General features: G+C 39.4%; 3 protein-coding genes across 3 annotated transcripts; all 3 read right to left on the reverse strand.

Moving 5' to 3' along the window:
• Positions 1-4,751: 4,751 nt before the first annotated feature.
• Positions 4,752-8,033, reverse strand: LOC142622311 (mannan endo-1,4-beta-mannosidase 7-like). The gene is made up of 5 exons (XM_075795763.1): positions 7,442-8,033; positions 7,164-7,358; positions 6,481-6,603; positions 5,435-5,628; positions 4,752-5,351 (listed from the first exon to the last, which is right to left on the reverse strand). The coding sequence occupies exons 1-5, from the start codon at positions 7,763-7,765 to the stop codon at positions 4,922-4,924; spliced, it is 1,266 nt and encodes a 421-aa protein (XP_075651878.1). The 5' UTR covers positions 7,766-8,033; the 3' UTR covers positions 4,752-4,921.
• A 9,708-nt stretch (positions 8,034-17,741) lies between these two features.
• LOC142605685 (uncharacterized) lies at positions 17,742-18,242 on the reverse strand. Its single transcript, XM_075777148.1, has one exon. It carries the CDS (start codon positions 18,240-18,242, stop codon positions 17,742-17,744), a length of 501 nt encoding a protein of 166 aa, XP_075633263.1.
• Positions 18,243-19,623: 1,381 nt separating this feature from the next.
• On the reverse strand, positions 19,624-20,643 carry LOC142605761 (uncharacterized). The gene is made up of 2 exons (XM_075777220.1): positions 20,080-20,643; positions 19,624-20,025 (listed from the first exon to the last, which is right to left on the reverse strand). The coding sequence occupies exons 1-2, from the start codon at positions 20,641-20,643 to the stop codon at positions 19,624-19,626; spliced, it is 966 nt and encodes a 321-aa protein (XP_075633335.1).
• Positions 20,644-23,409: the final 2,766 nt, after the last annotated feature.

Raw genomic sequence — 23,409 nt, forward strand, 5'->3', positions numbered from 1 at the left:
GTTCGCGACTATGTACATTCAAAGTAGAAGGGAAAAATAGTTGTTAACATCTACTTACACAATAGTTTTCCCATTCATTGCACGAGTTAGCGACTAGTAAAAATAAAGATAAAAACCTTCCAAACACAAATTACTTGGATCATTAAGCAGCATATGTAATATGTTAGCAATTGGTGAATCAAATTACTATAGAGAAACCGAATAATGTGCTGATCGGCTTGCCAAATCCGGAGCTAAGTTAGAACATGATTTTGTTGTTTATGGTTCTCCTCCTTTGGAGATTAGTTTGTTGTTGTTTTACGATTTGTCTGGCATATACTTTGAGAGGTTTATGCCTTACAAATTTAGCTTACCTCTAGTATTTTCTTTAACTGGACATTTTCTTTTATTTTAAATAACAATAACAAGTGGGAGTGAGTTTTAATTTTCACATTTTAGTTAGTTAGTGAGGGATATGATAATTTTTCATTAAAATAAAAGAAAATTTCAATTAAAAAAGTACTGGAGATAAGCCAAACTCATGCCTTACTCTGTTCCTTTTTTTTCATTTATATTAATTCCTGATTTACCCCAAAAAAAAATTGGTAAATCAAAAAAGAAATGTTAGTAATTGGATACAATTTTCTATAATTAAGTTTCTTGCCCTCCATAAACAAATTCAGCATTATTTACTACTATTTCCTACCAAAACAATATCCCAAAACTACATCGTCTAATTTGTGTTTCAAACCGAAGAACAAAAGTTTCCCTATCAACGTTAATTCCGATCTGAGAATACTAAAGGTCACATGTCACCTCACAGGAGTAACTTCAAGGCTATTCAGTTAGCATATATGTGATGTGCATTTCTTTACATTGGTTGTTAAAATCATTGTTTTGTTGGTTTGTTCTTCAATGCTCTCCCTAGATTTGCTAGTCTATTTTATTGTCTATTTTATTAGTGCTATTCGATTTGTCATTTTGTTTATGTAGTTGTGACCACTAGATGTTTAATGTTTCGTAGGAAAACTGAGGGAAATCGAACCTTGCAAAAAACTATAAACTACATAATATATAGGTCCTGTTTGGTACGGTTGTTTAAACAATAGTTTTTGTTGTTTAAACAGCACTGTGGGGAAGATGGACCTAGGAATGTATATTTATATGCATAATGGGCCGGAGGCCCAAGCCGAGGACATTAAGTGGTCCGAGGATGAGTAAACATCTTACTAAGGGTCTGAAGAGGAATGTCTCCTCGGATCAGCTAGGCAGAGGTCGGAATGAGTTATCTGCCATCCAGAGGCAATGTCCCATGAGACTTTGTTGATAAGGATGTGCAACATAGGGGTATAGGACAAAGGAAAACCATTATAAATCTAAGGAAAAAGCTGCTGCCACCGCATTGAATGTTCTGCAGCTAACTCTCTAGCCACATTAATGAGGAAGTGATGTCTGAGTAGCAGTGTTCAGCCTTATAGCTATCTTTAAAGGCTTCAGGAAGGTATTGATGGAACAAGTATCCTGATCGACAATCTGATCCATACGTGGAGGGTAGAGAGAGAAGAAATGGAAGTATAAAAGGAAGAGGAAAACCCCAAGATAAAGGGATCGAGAAAGTAAGAAAGAAAACACTATAGAAATAAGAACAATATCTGTAATCTGTCTTTAAGAAAGAGAAATATAGGATTCAGTCTCCTCGGCTTGAGTTCGAGGATAATTTTCGTTACACAAACTAACACGTTTGTGTCATATTGAGATCTAGCCCATTGTCTTTATTATCTAAACTTACTAAAATCTAGATTTCTAACCCACTCTCTACAAATTCATTGTATTGGGCTTTTTGGGCCTATTCCTTTCCTGTTTTTGGGTTTAGGTGCAAATTGTGTCCTTACAACCACAATATGTATTTCTACAACACTTTTTCACACACACACACACGTATTTTCACAACATTTAAACAACGTTACTAAAAATCTCTTACTAAAGAAGCTCATATTTGTTGTGTACCACGTTTGTTTCGTTGGAATATTGAGAGAATAAAAATAGAAGATTGGCTTTTTTTTTTGGGGGGGTTTGACAATTAGTAACCACATGGATTGAGGCTTTAGGTCCCTTCCCATATGACCATATCTGTGAGATTTGTCTATGTGAAAATATAACTAGAATGGTTGAAATTTGAATGCTTTTTTTGGTTACAGAATTCTACAGATCTTGGAAAATTATTGTTATAGAGGAGGTAGGTAGCCAATAGGTATGGACCCATCTTTTTGCAGTTGTTTGGTTCTGATTATTTATATCTTCTTTTCAATCAACCCTTCTCCTGTTTCCTAAGATAGAAATACTTGGTTGCATTTGGCATTGGCTGAAAAGTGCAGCTTTTTTACTATTTAGCTTATTTTTGCTACTATTCATGGGTCTCATTGCACTTTTTGGTACTATTTATGGGTCTCACTGTACTATTTCAACTATCTTTTAACTTTATTTACAATACTTTCAACAAAAAGTTTTCAGTTTCAACTAAATAAATTGTTCCCAAACAAACTCTTTGTATACTAATATTTTTTTATCTATTTATATTAGTCTAGTCAATGATTATGGCTTGTTTGGATTGTGGGCGAAGGAGGGGGAGTAAAGGGGAGTAGAGTAGAGTAGATTTGGCCGAAATACTCTCCCTCAATCCAAACGGACCATTAAATATGAAATGGTCATTTAGATGATTAGATCTTTGATACTTGCGAAGACTTCTTGTCAAGATTGAGCTAGTGCTACAAGCATTTTGCAGCTAGTTTGTGGTTTTATATTGCAAGAATAATGGACACTACCAAGAATGCCCCTATATATACGTAAATCACTAATTCCTTAGATATCTGTAAGAAGGCCTCTTAGTTCCTGAATAAAAAGAACTGTTGTTTGTTTCAATTTAGGCCAAACTACAATCTTGGTCTTTGTACATTAGTCACACTTTGTTGAGGTACAAAATGTCACAATATCATACCAAGGTCCAATATTAAGCAAAATTAAAATTCAATAACCATTTGGGCTTTCAAGGAAGGAGTAAGGCCCAAGCCCGCCAACTAAGGACTACCTAAAATGAGTAGGAAGGGGCTAAAGCCCATGACTAAGTAAGCTTTGGGCCTTATGAAACAAAGAAAAATGGAAGTACAGACCGGCCTTTAAGAGGGAAAATTGTTGGGAAACTTAAGAAGAAAGCTAAACCAGGAAACTTGGGAATTCCCAGAAGCCTAGGATCCTCGGAATATGTAGCAGGAGACTAGCTAGGATTGAGACAGCTCAAGGGAGCATACCCATGAACACAAGAACTAGAATGGATGTGTCCTATCAGGCGCCCAATGATGTAGAAAAGGGCAGATGACCTGGGAACCAGTACTTCATGAAAAGAAGTCTGGTACATTAGGTAGTGCAAGGATACGTACCATGAAGGAAGGTAGCTGTGAATCTTTCAGCCTGATGAGAAAGGAATTCGCCTATTTGGAGAAAAAGACAAAAAGTGAAGCAACAAAAAAAGTGGGCCTGAAAAGTAATGTTTAGAAGCTTTGGGAAAAGAAGCATTGATGGTTAGCCCTTAGGACCTCCCTAAAAGAGGAAGGTCGGCTAGGACTTTTAGGGGGGATCCTCAAAAGGTGGAAATAGTGAGAAAATAAGGAAGGGACCAGTCACCAATATTGCTGACACAACATTGGCTCTAGTACCTAGGGCAACAAATGGAGGGGATCTGTGGTACACCAAAAACCCTAGGAAGATGCTATAAAAAGGGGTGAAGCCATCAACAAAAGGCATTCAGCAATAGTGAATCAGAGAAAAAGATCCTTTAAAAAACTTCTTTAGAATTCAAAAAGAGAGAAAGAAGGAAAATCCTGTCTGGTATCATAAGACAGGCACTAAATGATACATTTGGATTCAAAGGGATTCATACCTCACAAGTCTTAGAAGCCTAAAATAGCTATCTAAGTCTGTGATTTTTGAACTTATTTGGACCTTTAACACATCCTAGTGCAAGAGAGACATATTGTATTGAAATCTCAAGAAAATAATGAAGTGTTATTTATTATGCTGAGGACCCCTAACATTTCTTATTATTTTTCCTTTGCTTCTATCACTCTTTACTATTCCTTATTGTGCAATAAGTATATACCTTGTATGTGTTAGTGTGTGTATTGTAGGGTCTATGTTTTGTGCACAACTTGGTTCGTAATCAGCCTAATTTAGCTACGGTGAACCAAGTCCAGTCCACCAAACAACAAATGTAAGGCCCAGGGTCCTTGTTTCTACTTGAGACTGGATACTCTCCAAAAAAAAAGAACCCACACACTTTCAATTTGCCTAAATAATTTTAGTCCCTGTACATTTGTCATAGTTTCAATTTAGTCTTTATACATTTAGTTTTATCAAATTCATCCTTCAAATTTCAATATGAAGACCCATTAACAATTAAATATGTTAATTTCATCCTTTAATTTTCAAAATGAAGTCAATGTCACCCATCAATTTTAAAATTTATGATAATTTAATTCTCATAAGTTGATTTTATTGAAATTAAATTGACTTGATTTTGAAAATTAAATGACATAATTGACATAATTAATAGTTGAGAGATGAAATTGACACAATTAAATATATACGGATGAAGTTGAAATTACCACATTGTTGGATGACTTAGACTAAAAGGATAATTTGCCTTTTTTTTATTTTTACTGGAAGTCCACAACTCCAGTCCTGGGTGATGTTAAAACTAAAAATATAAGACACTCAGCTTAATACGTAGGTGTAAATCTCTTTACTCTTTTTTCAATCCTACTCTCTTGGATGAAAAAATATCATCTGTAACATATAATTTACCTCCTAAAAGTCATACATTTCCAGTACACAGCTTATAATGTTGGTAATCTGTAACTACTCTTAATATTGTTGGGATTCTCTTTGCTCAATTTCCGTTATTATTGCCCTTGCTTTTAATCTCTCTTGCTCTCTTCCACTTCTCAATGTTTCTCAACCTAGCATACATCTTTCTAATCCTACCAAGCTTTTGAGACTCCTGAGCAATCACACTAGCTGTTGAGGGGTTCTCACTGAGGATTACTTCATACCCATCTCGGAAATTGTCCAGTCCTGCAGCAAGAAGTTGCCAGAACAAGCCGCCAACGGCTGCACCTCCACCACTAGCAGATGAATAGATTGTTGAGTAAACTGTGTTGAAAAGCTGGTCCCTTTGTGTATTACTAGATAACTTCAAAGACTTTCCAAACTCTGCAAATAGAACTGGTTTGTGAAGGATATTCTGTGCATCTTGTATATGATCATTAAGCCAACTATTCAAAAATGAGAGTTGGCTTTCATCACTAGAGCCAGGCAACCTGCTCATCAAACAAAATAAACTTCTTAAGGAAATGATTGTTAGTTAAATGTTAGCAGAAACTCAAATTGATTCAATCCATACCATTGATCAGGGTATGCATGAACTGTGGCAAAGTCGATGCCAGGGATTTGATTATTTGTGATGAAATCTGTTCCTACTTGAAAATTAGGATTTGATGCCTGCTTTGATGCTCCATAAAACCCTTCCAGACCAATTTCTAGTAAGTGATTTCCATCTATGGATTTCAGGTAGGATGCCATCTCTGTAATCCAGGCCTGTCAAAGAAACACATTATAGTAAAACCACATATATACCTTTTTTTTTTTTTTTTACTAACTTGCAGTTTGGTATATTTTTCTTGTTCAGTGTGTGACTGGTATTATATGCATGATATAATAATAGCCATGTTTCACATTTTCTCGTGCTTAAGGCATTAGTGAAGAGGTTAGTTCATCAGGCCTTTGTGCAGTTACAAATGCCTTCTATCCAAATCCGAAAGTGATACTTAGTTATTCACATCCAAGAATTGTCTCTCCAAGAAAAAATAAGAATAAGGTTATTTAATAATCACTTGTCTCAGTCTCTCAACCGTGCAAAAGTCGAAGTTATATATGCTGAGTATGAACCTTTTTTTTCCCAAGGCAATGGTGAAATTGTTGAAATTAACTGTTTCTTAACTGATGCTAATGCAAGAACACAAGTCATGGACAATTTTTTTTCTCTTTTTCTAAAATTTATATAATCAACCTGTCCAAAGCCTAGTTAATAGGTTAGGTTCAATTCCTGCCCCTTCCTGCTTCAAGCAGGTAACCAAAGAAAATCTATTCCATCAATTTCTCTTGGGGCAGTTGAAGTGTTGGACACTTATGACTTAAGTGCATGATTAAAGGACCACAAAGGCGCTAAGCACTAGGTAAATTTAATTTTTATATATAAAGAACTGGTTGAATTTAACATAACACCAACTCCAAATTAAAAACATGAGGATGAGGTCTCTCTCTACGGAAAAAACACAAAATATTGCTGCAAAATATTGTTTTCAAAAGTGACTTTAGTCAAAGTAAAAAGTATACATGGGAAACACATTTTTAGATTTTAAGAGTCTGATTTGGGAGGTTTTTGCTAACCTGAATGGTCTTTCCTGATTTATCCGAAGGGCACCTGGGTTCATTCATAAGCTCCCATGCCATTATGGTTGGGTCATCTTTGTAAGCAATTCCAGTAAGGCTATTAAGCCTTGTAAGAACAGTCTGTTACACAATACAAAAAAAAAAGGTTAAATTACATGGAACAATGAAAATACTAATTTTACCTGTGTCATAACTTCTCAAAATCAAAATTTTCAGGAACAATGGTAATATTTCTAATATATTTGTTCGTCTCTAATGTGTAAAGCACTAAATCCAGCCTCCCAAAATGAAATAAACCAAATCTTGAATTTACAAAGAAGCATTTAATCTTAGGGAGACTTTTATTTCCTCGTGGGCCAAAGTTGTTAAAAGTAGTCTACCACCATTTTCCAAACTACTAGCAAATTAATGCAAAATCTTACCACATTACCAAAAACGCAGCAGAGGAGGAGAATAAGACAGCTAATGTTGGACGATTCATCATTCATTTACCAATAATTTCAACTTCCTATTTTTGTTCGACCCAACAACCCAATTACTTGGCCAAAAAATAGAAGGAGAATGAAAAAAAAAAAAAAAATCAAAAAGAGCCAGTTTATGAAACGAAACAATTAATAAATTAATACACAGCTAGCTCAAGAGAGAGAGAGAGAGGAGGAGAGAGTTACAGTGTAATATACCTTGATATGGTTCTTGTAGTACCCTTTCACTACAGAGTTGGTGAAGAAATCATCCTCAGATGTTACAGATTGGCCCTGACTTTTTGCCCAGTCCACATACTGTTTCTTTCCTCCAAAGTTCTCATAGTTATTCACCAAACTCAGCACTACCTTAATCCCATATTTTTTAGCTTCAGATATTACAAAATCCAACCCCTACAAACCAAACCAAAACAACAAAAAAGAATGTCAAAAAAAAGTGCAAAAGAAAAGCAATAACAATTCTAATCAAAACTAACCTGGAACATTTGTTCATTGTAGGAGCCAGGAGAGTACTGCAGAGGTCTATATCCTCCATCACTGAAAGCCCAAGTTCTAGCAATTCTAAGACCAATTTTTGTAGCGTCTTGAAAGGCAGATGAAACTTTGTCTCTCTGAGATGAGTCAGAGGCCACATACATCATCCAGTAGGCATTAAATCCATTTGCATAGTAGGGGCTCCCATTCAATATAAGCTGCACTCCTTTGGTTGTCACAAACCCATCTTCTGCTTCTACATGTAGGAAAATCTCATAGTTTTGAATCAAAAGAAGAACAAAGAAAGCTACACCCAAATGCTTCATACTCTTTCTCTCTCTCCCTCTCTTCTTCCTCTCTCTCTCTTTCTTTCTCAATGCAGTTTTAAAAGGAAACGGCTAAATAAAATCATAAATCCAAAAAAGGTTTCGTGGTCGGTGGTCTTGTATATGAGCGTATTTATGGATGATTTTGCTAAAAATGTACACGTTTGCTGCATTAAAATTTTTCTTTTAATTGTTTTGGTATATTTTGATAAATACAATGTCGAGAGGGTTTATTCGTTTGTTTGCTTATTTTGAGAGGAAGAAGGTTAGGGGGATTTAAATAAAGTAAATATACGAGATAATAGTTGAGTTATAAGGTACTTGACTCAATTAACCTTTAATTTATGAGCAATGTTACGAACCTGGCATTTATCTTTTTAATCAGTTACATAATATGACCAAATTTAGAAAAAAGATGTTATTACTTAAAATTTGTTAAGGATTCAAAACCGTTGTTTAAGTTGTTAAGAATCTTTTTTTCCCTTTTTAAATAAATAAAATTATTTAGACACAAGTTGAAAAGTTTTTTTTTTTTTTTTGAGAAACAAATACACACATAAAAGAGAGAGAAATTGGCTCTAACACAAAAGCACACCATAAACTCCACTCAAAAATCATGGTAACTTTTAACGGAAGATGTAGTAAGTTATACTACACACAACACACTCTCTTAAGTAATGTGGGACAATTACACTTTTTTTTTTTTTTAGAAACAAACACACACACAAGAAAGCGGAAAATGAGTTCTCTCAATTGAAAAGATTCAATGAGGAAGAAGGGAGATGAATATAGGTCCAAAGAAATTACAATATGAAGTTGTTAAGGACCAAAAGCATCACTTTAAATTTCAAGAATTAATCATTCATGGTTAAACTTTAAGGTCCAAGCCAAGAACCTTGAAATTTAATTGTTTGGTGCCTTATGATATTTCAAATGCAGACATCCATAATTCAAATCCTCCAACTGATTGTGAAAGTTTAAGATCCAAGTATTTTCTCTATATTAGCATAGTAACTTATTTTTTCTATTTCACATAACTACTTTTTAAAAATGCAGACATCATATTATCTATTTTACACTAAATTTCATTAAAATATTTTAAGATCCAAACATTTCTTCTATTTTAGCTTAAGAGAATTTATTTTTTCTATTTTACATAATTATTTTTTAAAAACACAGATATCAGATTATCTATTTTACACTACATTCAGTGAGCGTTTGGGAAGCGCGTTTTGCGCTTTCCATGTTTGCCTTTTAAAAAAAAAAAAAAAAAAAACTACCACCTATTGCTCTGTTCATGAGATATGAACAATGCATTTAGGCTAATGAATAATAACCATAGCATGAATAGTAACTTTTTTATATTTTTTTATTATTTTTAGTTTTCAGTAAAATAAGCGGTATCCAAACCAACCCTCAATTCCATTAAAATATTATTTTTATCAATTTATGATTATTCTCTCAAATCATCTTTCTCTCTCTCATGTTAGTGCTCATTACATGTATTACTTGTGAAATTTCACCACGATGGTTTTTTTCTTTTAATTTGATAATTGAGAGTGAAAATTTTAATTTAGATGATTCTGTTAGAAATACTAAAATTATCAATTTGTTTAGTTACATTTTTTTTTTTAGAAGAATCTATTCTGTATTAGTTACATGGCTCTTAACACCTGAAAGTATCAATAGACAAAAAGTCAATCTAGTACAAGCATACCGTGATGAAAATATTATAAACAGTAGGAAAACGAAGTCGTTTATGCAATTTGGCATGACTTAAATATATTGTAAGCTCTGTAGCTGTCCTGAAAACAATACTTTTTCCGCGTTTTATCTTCAATTAATGGGATGCTGCTGCCTTTGCTTTCGGTTGTGTCGGTTCATGAGGAAGAAACAACTTTCCAGAACATTAAAAGATGAACCTTACATTACATGTGTCATGTAGGCATGGCACATGTTAGATCCTTTTCATCTGATCAGATGTACTTCCAAGTTCTACTATAATCGAGGGATACAAAATTCATTCTTTATTTTGCCCAAGACCAAAATTTTTTTTTTGGCTAATAGACCAAAATAATTGTTTTTTTTTTTTTGTTGCTGAATTACCAAAATAATTGTTAGTAGTCAGACAATATCTCATATATATAAAATCAATAATGAGTCTTCAAAAAACTAAAAAACAGCACCAATTAGACTATTGTGGGTATTTTAATTTCTTACTTGTGCAAATGCTGGATGGGTTTTTTTATCCAACATTTCTTTATTTTTTTTTTTTTTTTTATCATTGTTAACATGATCTTGGTATATGTGCTGAGTGAAAGTAATAATATTCTAATCACAGCCTAAGTAAAAATTTCATGAAATTCAGTTAAGTTAATTAATGAAGTCTATTATCATTAAAAAATAGATTTGATTTGAACCTTCTCATATTAAAGAATAGAAAATGAGTAAAATTTACACAATTTTATTTAAAAATAACCCACATTAGTTAGTATATAATTGTATAAATTTATAAGTTTGTTATAGTAATCATATAAATTTATACAGACACTATTTATTTTGTATTTAATTTTTTATTCTTTCTTTAGGATAAAAGAAGAAAGTGAATGGTAGTTTTTGTGTGTGAAGAAAGAAAAATAATTTAAAAAATCAAGACAATATGATAATTTAATATAAAATGTAGAATAAAATAAATAATAATGTATGGTGTTTTAAAAAATAAGTATGTAAAAAAAATAATAAGTTCTTATACTTAAATAGACGAAAACTTTCGCACAAATTGATGCTAACACAATTTTTTTTTATTGATGCTCTGTTTGTTTCGATGAAAAATATTGTGTAAAGATTGTTTTCTGTATTTTTCAATATTTGATAATATTAGAAAAAATAAGTCAAATGAAAACTATTTTTAGTCAACATAAAAAGTATGACTTATTTTTAGTAATTGTTTTCCACTATTTTTTTTTTAAAAACAGCTCTATCTCACAGCAAACAAAATAAAAGAAGTTAGAAAATTGTTTTTCAACTAATTTAAAAACTCATTTAAAATTACTACCAAATATAATAAAATGAGATAATTTTATAAAAAATACGCTTTGAAAAACAACTTGTTTTCTAAAAAATATCATTTGCTAAAACAGAAGTGCACAAATTTACTAGTTTTTGGGATATGGTCTACAGTCCCCTTCAGACGCCGGGAAATATGGTTAACAGTAATTACGATTTTTTTTTTTTTTGAGAGCGACAGTAATTACAAATTTGAGCGCACATCACGGCGCCATGTTTAGTTAGTAGTTAGTTCATTCATTCAGCTACGACTACGAGACCATCGCTTTTAAACAATGCCGCGTAGGCTGAGGAAAAGTAAATGCAAGAAAGTAGAAGACGGTTTATTTTTGACTTTTGTAAGTTTGTGACCACACTAGTTCTTTTTTTTTTTTTTTGAGAAACAAGACCACACTAGTTGGTGGTCTACGATCGATGGTCCTACCCTACGGTCCTACGGATAGTGGAAATCCTACGTAGAAGAAGAAGGCTACACCAACTTGTGCAAATGGGAACAAAATCTCTTTGGTTTATGCACGTAAATGGAGACAAGCCCAAGATTCAAAAGCAAAATTGAATGGAGAACCACGCAAAGCAAAGAATAAGTGGAAACAAAGTTATCATCATTCACGGAAGAAATTTGTTTCACTATTGTATTTGCCTTTTTTTATTTTTTTTTTTATTTGGTGCTGGTTTTTTGGTGGGTCGATGTCACTTTTTCCTTTCCATTCATGGATTAATTTATATTTTATAAAGATATGTTGTTTTCCAATAAATAATAATCCAATTGAAACATTTTTGGGGTCATCCTCACGTCAACGTGGTCGACAACCTTAATCTCATTACTGTATATTTTAATGGTCCATTTGGATACAGTTAAAAATTAAAAACTGAAAAATATTATAGTAAAATAATTTTTAAATGTATAAATAGTACCGTAAGACTAATTTTTAATGAAAAAGTTGCTGGTAATCTTTGTAGGTGCACTGCTCACGTAGAAAGTCAACATTCACGGCTAAAAAAAAAAAACAAAGCTAGATGCAAAACGCCACGCTGAATCCAAACTCATCTTAAGACAAAATTTTGTGACTATTTTTTGAACGTTGGACTGCATCATCTTAAATTCTGCCAATAATGGTGGAGTTTCTTTCAACAGTAACTTTTTATAAATTAAAATAAAATTTGTGGACAATATCAAATTGTTGCAATGATAAGTCTTAGTTTTTCATCAAAAAAAAAAAGGTGATTTTGTCTTTTTCTTTTTGGGGTAGAAATTCAATATTTATTCAATGAATAATAAATTTTTCCAGCATCGCAAAAATCATGAGTGAAACTGATGATGCCGAAATTCGTCAGTAAGCCACACGGTCCTCACGTGCTCCCGATGAAGAACCTGCACAACACAAAAGCTGAAGACCTTAAGAGGAGTACCGGTGTGATACCGACCAAATATCCTCCGACGGTCAAGTTAGAGAAAATCTCTTCTTCGTAACTCTAAAGTGCTAGAGCTGAGGTGAATTATGCGTACCTTGGTTTATGAGGACTTTGGGGTATTTATAGTAGTGTAGGGCCGAAATAAGCGCCTTGGCGAGGAAGTACTTTCCTTCTAGGAGAGTATTTTGTGGATTTTAGTATCACATAGAGTTCTTTTCCTTATAGAGATCTTCTCAATTAAGGTCAAACGTATAGCGCAAGAACTTTCCTTATACACGTACACGTGGGGGGCAAGCTAGGTTATGGACGAAGGTTTGCTCATCGCCCTCAGCTTTTCCCTCTGTCCGTGTTTCCTTCCTAAGGTCATCAGCTTACGTAGCTGCTCCCGGAAAGGTCGTCAACTCAGAATCTTTAGCATTATCTCGTCAGCTTTCTCCCTTCAGCCTTGATCTCGTCATCTTATTCCCTTCAGCCTAATGCCGTCAGATATGAGGTAGAGCCGCAGTCGTCAAAGGAAGGTGGTTCAATGACCAAAGCTGACGGGCTCGTTACTCCCGTCGCCTTCTTAAGGTGTTAGGAGCTAGTTGTTAAATAACCCTCATCAGCTGCCCCCTACTCCATGATCCCGTCAGCTATAGCTGACGGGTTATGGAGTTGACGTTGTTGGGAAGCCATTCATGCGTGGTAATTCGAGCCATCTTCATTAAATGATGGGACACATGGCATGGACTGATTGGCTCCGTGCCTGGACGAGCGTGTTGCTTCATCTTCCGTGCCCTCTTTCACCTATATATATATATATATATTTCATTTCCCCTCTTTTTTTCCAACTTTTCACACCTTGCTGATTTTGAGAGAGAGAGCGTCACCTCTGAACTTCATTTCATTCACTAATCTCTTGACTCCGTCAACTAAATTGCCGTCAACGTCTTAGGACCATCCTTTTACTCGAGGATTCTTTTAACTGTAAGTTCTCTTCCTTTATTTTACCTTCTTTTATTTTTCTAGGAGTGCCCTTTAGTGAGGTCGTCGGCCTACGTTCTTAGAATAAACCCGTCGTTTGTAGGTAGTCAGATGTCTAGGGAGGCGACGAGTGAACAATCATCGATCCGCGAAGGAGCGGGTTATGACGATGTCTTCCAATCAGGCCATGAGCCCGAGGAGGGTCTATCCCGGTAATTAGAAAGGGAAACGTCAACCCATTCTTCTGACGAAGAAGTAGGGAGTTCTAGAGAAGGTGAGGTAAGCGAGGACAGTGAAGAGGAGGAAAGGGTAGGTGACGAAGACCAAAGGACCAATGAAGAGGAAAATGAAAGAACCAATGACGGAGGTAGGAGTGACGGTGACAAGGAAACCTTAGAGAGTACCTTGGGAGCTTCTGGTGACGATCGTCCTTTTATCCTACCCCCAGAATGGTCTATCAACCAATTTTCTCTGACGATGTCGGAAAATATTTTAAAAAATTTGCGGGCCCGTTATCAGATACCAGACGATATCCCAATTCGCCTCCCCGAGGAGGGTGAGAGATGTTATTCGGGACAAACTGCGGACGTTGGTATGTATGATGCAATGTTCGCTGCCGGATTAAGATTACCACTAACGGCCTTACACCGTCAACTAGCTAACTTTCTGGGAACATCCGCCAGCCAGATTGCCCCCAACGCTTAGCGAACATTCATTGGTGCCGAGATCCTGTGGGGTCGTCTGAGTGGTGGGAACCGTCAATTAACCCTAGACGAGTTCTTTTGGTGCTACCGCCCTCAGCACATCTCCTCGTCAAAGGGGATATATCATTTTGCAGTAAGGGAGAAAGAGTTAAAGTTGGTATCGGACATGCCCGATTCTAATAGAAAGTGGAAGGGCAGATACTTTTTTGTAGGGGGGACAAACTGGGTATGCCATTAGGAGGAGTGGGAGTCAATGCCTCATGGTTTTTTTGACAACACCTAGGCATATGTTAGGAACTCAGGTCGACCCCGTCTGCTTTTCTACTTAGTCTGCCTGTTTGGTTCCTAACCTCGTCTCCTTTTCTTTTCAACTAACGCCCGTCCACGTATTACCACGGAACAAGAGGATTTCATCCATCGAGTGATGGCTATTCCCTTGGACGAGTGGAAGTGTCGGGACCTAATCACGTTAGACACTTTACATTTATATTGTGGTGGTCTAGAGCCGACGGAGGAGGCTTGCAAGCTAAACGCTTACTCTCGTCGACGTGAGCATTTTCTAGTTTCTTCCGTCTGCTCCCTAACGTTGTTTCTTTTCTAACCCTCTCTTATCTTTTGCAGAAATGGAGTCAGCCAGGCAAAGAATACGGCCTGCCGCTGCTACCAAGAAAAAAGAACAAGAGAAGGCCTAAGGGGAGGCGACACCGACGTTAGTTCCGAAGTCCATCGGGAAGGTAGGAGCCAAGAGGAAGGCTGACGGCAAGGATGATCGTTCCGGGAAGAAGGTTGCCTTAACTCCTAGAGGTAAACCTTCTAAGAAGCCGTCACCTCCCAAGGCCGTCCATGGGGCAAGCAAAGGGTTGATGACGTCAACAGGCCCCGTCAGCCAGGGGCTCGTCCGCCGCCTTCTAACCCATAAAGATTATGCCGTGGAGGTGACAGAGTCCATTCTAAAAGACGAGGAGATGGACCCCTGTGCCGAGCAGGCAACGGACGAGATAGGGGCGTCAGGCCTGTTCGATCTTACTAGGGTATGCCTTCTCTTACTTTGGTGTCCGACTAGTTTTAATGACCTGACGTTGTTTTTCCTTGGCAATGTAGGCTATGGTTAGGATGAAGGTTTTGTCAGAGAGGTGTGTAGCCAAGGAGGGGGTGATTACCCGTCTGCATGAGCGTATCAAGTACTTAGTCGACGGACAACCGCAATATAAGGACGCGAACCGTGTCCTTAGTACGGAGTTGAAGGAACTAAAGGAGAAGTTGGTGGAGGAAAGTCGTCAGCGGAAGTTGGAAGAAGAAGCCAAGCTGACGGCAGAAAATGAGCTGAAGTCCATCCTAATTCAGGTGGAAACGGCTAGGAGTGATGCTGTGACGAAGTTTAAGGATTCGTAATCCTTTATAGACGCTTGTGCCACCTACTATGTTGACGGGTTTAAGGACTGCTTGAAACAAGTTAAGTCTGTTTATCCTGACTTGGATTTATCCAAGATTACCATGGACAAGCCTATTCCGTCAACTCCTGCAGGAGACACCGTCAATGAGGAAGGTGACGATGCCAACAAGCTAGAGGTAAGCCAAAGGAATGATAGCATTGTTCTTGCTCAGCCAGCCGTGGATAAGCCCATCGCTTCGACTTCATCAGCAAATCCTCATGGCGACGATCAAAATGCCGTCGACCCTTCTCCTCCTGTCGCCCAGCCTTCTATCGCAAAAGGTGACGAAAAGTCTCAAGATCCCCCCGCTTCGTGAACTTCAGCACTTCTCTTTTTGTAAAATATAAACGAATTTTAATTTTTGACGCCCGTTGCTTTGGGCTTTTGTAAAGACATCACTTAATTTATGTTAATCTCAATATATTGTTTTATATTTGAGGCATATTTCTCTCTTCTATCCAAGTTTAAAACCACTTGCTCATGATGAGCCCGTCAGCTTATGGGTGACGATGTCCTCTTTCTGCTAATTATCAAAATAATAACGGCGTCAGCTTTCTTTTAGCTAAAACTTCGAGCCGTTTTTATCTACCCGTCAACCTTATGGGCAATGGCGTCAAATTTCTCATTTGTTTTAACAACTTGCTTTAGCTTGCTTATGCCTGTCAGCCTTTTATGGCGTCAGCTTTCTTAGCTGATTCAATACAACTTATTTGTTTACCATATATCCGTCATTTTTATGAGCAATGGCGTCAACTTTCTTCATTTTACGGGTAACAGCGATAGCTTTCTTTTAGCTAATTAATAACTTATTTTAAGTCGCCGCCATATACTTGCTAGCCTCTAGGGGTAACGGCGTCAGCTTTCTCGGCTGAAAATTGTTTTTATATACCCGTCACTTTATATGTGACGGCGTCAGCTTACTCGGCTGACACTTGTGAGTGACAGGTTCAGCTTTCCTCTTTACTGATTATTCATCAGCTTCATAGATTTTAGTAAGTTTATTTATTTTGTAGGTTTTATAACGGATTTGTCCTCTTGTTGGACGTTATACTGAACCCGTCTGCTTGTTGTCCTCGTCCACTTTGTGGCCTTGGTAGTAGATTCGTCCACTTTGTGGACTTCGAGATAAGGTCGCCCACTTTGTGGACTTAGCGATAAGGTCGTCCACTTTGTGGACTTAGCATAAGGTCATCCACTTTGTGGACTTAGCGATAAGGTCGTCCACTTTGTGGACTTGGCAATGCTGTCTCCTTGAAGACATAACAAATTTACTAGTCGTTTCTGAATAAAACTCCTCTTATTATGATGAATACATAAGTAGAACATTGTTCCAAAAGAATAAACTTTCAGCCCTTTGGGCTTAGAATGTATTGTAGACAAGAATAAACTAAGACAAATAATTAAAAGACATAAACTGGAAATGAGGAGTAGTGTTGTTCATGCTATCTTTTACCGGTAGTACTTCTTGAGATGCTCGGCGTTCTATGGGTGGCGTAGCCTCTGCCCGTCAAGTGTCTCTAAGTGATAGGTGCCCTTCCTTAGCCATGATGTTATCTTGTAGGGTCCTTCCCAGTTTGGGCCAAGCTTTCCTTGTGCGGGATCTCTGGCGGCGCCCATTACTTTCCTTAAAATGGGGTCTCCGACATTGAAGTCTCGGTGTTTGACTCGAGAGTTGTAGTGTTTGGCTATGAGGTCCTGGTATCGTGCGAGTCTCTGCTCAGCCATTGCCTTGACCTCGTCAGCTAGATCAAGCTGTAGACGTAGCTTTTCGTCATTTCTTCCCTCGTCATGATTGTCCACCCTGTAGCTCGTGAGTCCAATCTCGGCTGGGATGACCGCTTCACTCCCGTATGTTAGCTAGAACGGAGTTTCTCCCGTAGGAGTCCTTACTGTCGTTCTGTATGCCCATAGTACGCTGGGCAGCTCCTCAAGCCATATGCCATTTGCCCCCTCGAGCCGAGTCTTGATGATTCGAAGCAAGGATCGGTTCGTGACTTCAACTTGTCTATTCGCTTGAGGATGGGCTGGGGAGGAATAGTGGTTCTTGATTCCTAGCTCTGAGCAGAAGGCTCGGAAGGAGTTGTTGTCAAATTGCTTACCGTTGTCCAAGATCAAGACCCTTGGAATTCTGTACCTGCAAATAATGTTTTTCCATACGAAGCTCCGTACATTCTTTTCAATGATCGTGGCTAAGGCTTCAGCTTCGACCCATTTGGTGAAGTAGTCGATGCCGACAACGAGAAACTTCAGCTGCCTTGCTGCTATTAGGAATGTTCCTATGATATCCAACCCCCACTAGGCGAATGGCCATGGGGCGGTTATTGGGGTCAATTCTTTAGTCGGCTGTCTAATAATGTTGTTGAACCTTTGACATTTGTCGCAAGCTTTTACATAAACCTAGGCGTCATTTTGCACTGTTGGCCAGTAGTATCCGGCCCGAATCAACTTATGTACCAATGACCGCGACCCAGAATGGTTGCCGCATATCCCCTCGTGTACTTCTCTCATGACATAGTCTGCTTCTTCAGGGCTTAAACATCTCAAGTACATTCGGGAGAAACCCCTCTTATACAGGACGTCCTTCATCAAGATGAACCATGCTAACTGGACCTTCAGCTTCCTTGCGGCCTCCTTCCCGTCAGGCAGCGTGCCATCTTTTAAGTAGGAGATCAGGGGGGTGGTCCAATTGTTTTCAGAACCAATCTCTTGTATATTGACAACGTCTATTAGTGGTGAAGGCTGAATAAAATAGAGTACCTTGTCGAGGGTGATCATAAACTCCGTAGACGGGGTTTTGGCAAGATGGTCAGCCTGCTCGTTTTCTCCTCTTAGGATTTGGACTATCTTGGCTTGCAGCTCATCTACCCTCCTCTTCGCTTGCTCCCAGTACTTCTTCATCTTTTCGCCCTTGCACTCATATTTTTCGTTCACTTAGCTTGTGACGACTTGGGAGTCACAGTGAACAACCATGTTCGCGGCCCCTACAGCCTTGGCGAGGTCTAAACCTGCTATTAGGGCTTCGTACTCAGCTTCATTATTAGTTGTAGGGAAATCGAGACGAATCATACATTCGATCTCATCGCCTTCTGGAGATTTAAGTACAATCCCTGCTCCACCAACCTTCTTGTTGGACGACCCATCTGTAAAAACACTCCATTAGGGATTTTTTGCCTCCTCGCCTTCCGCACTGGTGAACTCCGCAATGAATTCGGTGACCGCTTGTCCCTTGATGGAGGTGCGGGGCGATATTGTATGTCAAATTCACTCAACTCTATTGACCACAATGCCATTCATCCGACGGCTTTAGGACTGCCCATTGCTCGCCGTAAAGGCTTGTCAGTTAGGACAACCACCGTATGGGCCTGGAAGTATGGCTTGAGTTTTCGGGCCGCCGTGACTAGAGCGAAAGCGAGCTTTTCTATGGGGGGATACCTTTCTTCTGCACCATGCAATACCTTGCTGGCATAGTATACGGGTCTTTGTGCTTTTTCATCTTCTCTAACTAGGGCCACACTGACGGCGGCTGGAGAGATAGCTAGATAAAGGAATAATTCTTCTCTCGGTTGTGATGGACTTAGTAGCGGTGGTGAAGAAAGGTAGGCCTTTAGGTCCTCGAATGCTTACTGACATTCAGTTGTCCATTCAAAAGACCTCTTCAGCGTATGAAAGAATGGTAGACATTTATCCGTTGCCCTGGATACAAATCTAGTAAGTGCGGCGATCTTGCCATTAAGGCTTTGTACCTCTTTCACGTTTCTAGGAGGTGCCATTTCCATTATAGCCCGGATCTTGTCCGGGTTAGCCTCAATGCCCCTTTGGGATACCATGTATCCCAAGAATTTTCCCGCCGTTACTCCGAAGGCGCACTTGTCTGGATTAAGCTTCATGTTGTAGGAGCGGAGAGTGTCGAAGGTTTCCCTAAGATCCTCCAAGTGATCGCCTTCCCTTCGGCTTTTTACTAGCATGTCATCGACATACACCTAGACATTTCTGCCAATCTGTTGTGTGAACATCTTGTTCATGAGACTCTAATACGTCGCGCCCGCGTTCTTTAAACCGAACGGCATAACCCTATAACAAAAAAGGCCTTGGCTTGTTACGAATGAGGTTTTCTCCTGGTCACTTTCGTCCATCTAGATTCGGTTGTATCCGGAAAATGCGTCCATAAAGCTTAATAATTGGTGTTAGGCGTAGAGTCCACCAGGAGGTCGACCCGCGGGAGGGGGTAGCTATCTTTAGGGCATGCTTTATTTAGGTCTGTGAAGTCTACACACATTCTCTATTTCCCGTTGCTCTTCTTGACCATCACGACGTTCGCCAGCCAATCAGGGTAGTAAACTTCCCTAATGAAACCCACCTCTAGTAGTTTGCGGACCTCTTCAGCCACTACTCGATCTCTCTCTAGGGCGAACACTCGATTCTTCTGGCAGACGGGGGGAAAGGAAGGCGACACATTCAACCTGTGCACCATGATTGATGGGCTGATTCCTAGCATATCGTCATGGCTCCAAGCGTATACATCCCGATTTTCTTTGAGGAAGGTCGTGAGTGTCTGACGTACAGTCGGGTCTGCAAGGGTGCCGATCTTGGTTGTCCGCTCTGGTTGGGATTCGTCAAGAGGTACGTCTTCAAGCCTCTCAACGGGCTCTATTGCTGCTTGTTGTTCTTCTATGTTCATGGCCTGAAGGTGGTCGTCCATCTCCATCATGGCTACGTAACATTCGCGTGCGGCCACCTGATCTCCTCTCAACTCTCCTACTCCATAATCAGTAAGGAACTTTACCATCAAATGGTAGGTTGAGGTTACAGTCTTCCATGAGTTGAGGGTTGGACGTCCTATGATGGCGTTGTAGGCTGACGAGCAATCGACTACGAGGAATGCTACATTCTTGGTGATCTGTTGTTGGTAGTCTCCAACGGTTACTGCCAAGGTGACGACGCCAAAGGGAAATGCCCTCGTTCCTCCAAAGCCGACGAGCAAGGCATTAGTTGGAACTAGCCGCTCCCTATCAATCCCCATTTGTTGGAAAGCCGGGTAGTACAAGATGTCTGCCGAGTTGCCGTTGTCGACGAGGACTCGGTGCATGTTGTAATCTCCTGCTTGTATGGTAACGACGAGCACGTCATCATGGGGGTGGTGAAGACGCCGTGCATCTTCTTTTGAGAATCCAATGAAGGGATTATCAATCCGCGACATTTTGGGTATGGAACCTGTCAGCTGTATGTTCTGAACCGTCCTGAGGTATGTCTTCCGGGCTTTTTTCGATGACCTGGTGGCTATGGTGCCTCCTATAATCATCCTTACTTCTCCTAGGGGCTGTCTAGGACGCTCATTCTCCCGTCGGGGAGCTTAATCTTGTGGTGGGTCCATTCTCTCCTTACTAATGAACCTTTGCAGCCTTCCTTGTCTAATGAGAGCTTCTATTTGTTGCTTCAGGTGTAACAATTAGCTGTGTCATGACCATGATCTCGATGAAAGTGGCAGTATTTGTCCCTTGACCTCTTGTTGGGATCCCCCTTCAGCTTGTCGGGAAAGGTCAAGGCTCCTTCATCTTTAATTTGTATTAGTACCTGGTGGACAGGAGCGGTCAAAGGGGTGAAACTTATAAATCTCCCCGCGGGTGGTCTAGGGCGTCGATCATCCCGTCGTTCTTCAGTTCTAGTCTTCTTTCGCCCCCTATCCGATGGTGCTTCTTCCTGTCTTTCCCTTTTTTGGGGCTTCTCTTCTCGAGCCAATAGTACGTCTTCTGCGTTCATGTATTTGGTCGCCCGGTAGAGCACATCTGACATGGTCTTTGGGTCATTCTTATATAGGGAGAATAGGAACTTACCCTTCCGCAGTCCGTTGGTGAACGCTGCTACGAGTATCTTGTCGCCCGCTTCATCAATCTAGAGGGCCTCCTTATTGAAACGAGCTATGTAAAACCTCAGCGTCTCGTCTTCCCGCTGCTTAATGTTTATTAGGCATGTTGTGGACTTCTTGTACCTGTGGCCTTCAATGAAGTGCGAGGCGAATTGGGTGCTCAACTCTTTGAATGTACCAATAGAGTTGGGCGTCAGTCTACTGAACCAGATCCTTGAGGGTCCCTTCAGCGTGGTGGGGAAGGCTCTGCACATGATTGCGGCTAGCACCCCTTGAAGGTGCATCAGGGTCTTAAAAGACTCCAAGTGATCTAAGGGATCCTTAGACCCGTTGTAGCTTTCTACTTGCGGCATGCGAAATTTTTGTGTAAGGGGGGAGGCACTAACAGACGCTGTAAAAGGCGAGTCGGTTCGCTGGACCAGATCATCTAGTTCGTTGGACACCCGTCCTTTGAGGGCGTTCATCATGCAGTCCATTTGTTCCTTCATCATCTGCATCCCAACGACTATGTGAGGTGGGACAGTATCGGTGACAGACGGCCGGTTCGTGTCTTGCCGCTCCGGTTTGCTAGGGGCGTTGTTGCCTTCCGGCCCTTCTTGATTCCTTCTTTTCGCGCTGGTTCCTTCTTGATCTTCTTCCTGGGTGTTAGCGCCCGCGTTCCTCTGACGCAATTGTTCTTCCAAGTCTTGGTTTTGTTTGATGAGGCGTTCCACAGCGGCGGCCAGAGTTTGGACTTGCCTCTCAAGTGCCGTTGTGTGTGGTTCGTCTCCTTGAATATTGTTAGTGGTCGCCATCGAGCGAGTGAGTACCATGCAAATCTTTGTCCGGGAAGCGATAGCACGGCTTTATAAGTCGCTAAATTGTTTCCCACAGACAACGCCAATTGATGATTCCGAAAATCGTCAGTAAGCCACACGGTCCTCACGTGCTCCTGATGAAGAACCTGCACAACACAAAAGCTGAAGACCTTAAGAGGAGTATCGGTGTGATACCGGCCAAATACCCTCCGACGGTTAAGTTAGAGAAAATCTCTTCTTCGTAACTCTAAAGTGCTAGAGCTAAGGTGAATTATGCGTACCTTGATTTATGAGAACTTTGGGGTATTTATAGTAGTATAGGGCCAAAATAAGCGCCTTGGCAAGGAAGTACTTTCTTTCTAGGAGAGTATTTTGTGGATTTTAGTATCACCTAGAGTTCTTTTCCTTATAGAGATCTTCTCAATTAGGGTCAAACGTGTAGCGCAAGAACTTTCCTTATACACGTACACGTGGGGGGCAAGCTAGGTTATGGACGAAGGTTTGCTCATCGCCCTCAACTTTTCCCTCCGTCCGTGTTCGTTCCTAAGGTCGTCAGCTTACGTAGTTGCTCCCGAAAAGGTCGTCAGCTCAGAATCTTCAGCCTTATCTCGTCAGCTTTCTCCCTTCAGCCTTGATCTTGTCATCTTATTCCCTTCAACCTAATACCGTTAGATATGAGGCAGAGCCGCAGTCGTCAAAGGAAGGTGGTTCAATGACCAGAGCTGACGGGCTCGTTACTCCCGTCGCCTTCTTAAGGTGTTAGGAGCTAGTTGTTAAATAATCCTCATCAGAAACTATCAGTCATTTCACAGGGGATATGGGTCTTTTTGCATGACCCATGGCATGAGCCCACGATCCCTGTGAGAGGATTAGAGGAATGGGGACTACTCCAGTGAATAGTTTCTTGTACTTGTCCCATACTTTAGTAAAGGGCAAAAGAATAGTTCGATCTGTGCTCACTGCTCACCGTGCGGCTGCGTGTTCTTGTCCCATGCTTGAGATGACATTGCCGCGTGATTTAGGTACAATTAAGAGAATACATTAGATTATCAAAAAAAAAAAAAATTAATAGAATATATTAATAGTATTGCGTTTTGGTGAGTCTGAAATGTTTCTTAAGGAAATTTGAAAAGTGTTTCCTTTATAATATTTCAATAACAATTTCACAATAAATCTTAGATAATAAATTATTATTAGTTGTTATTGGTTAATAAAAAAGTAATTTTGATGCTGAGTTTAGATTAAAACTAATAACAATTTGTCACTTATAATTTGTTATAAAAATATTATGGATGTAAATCATGGATGAATCCAGTACTTCTAACTTCCTTTTACAGGAGATTTGTTTGGGTCTTTTCTTTTGTAGGAACTATGGTGTGGGTCCATAATTCTTGTGAGAGGATTA

The sequence above is a fragment of the Castanea sativa genome, chromosome 1, assembly GCF_040712315.1.
Source record: "Castanea sativa cultivar Marrone di Chiusa Pesio chromosome 1, ASM4071231v1".
Classification (NCBI taxonomy): Eukaryota; Viridiplantae; Streptophyta; class Magnoliopsida; order Fagales; family Fagaceae; genus Castanea; species Castanea sativa.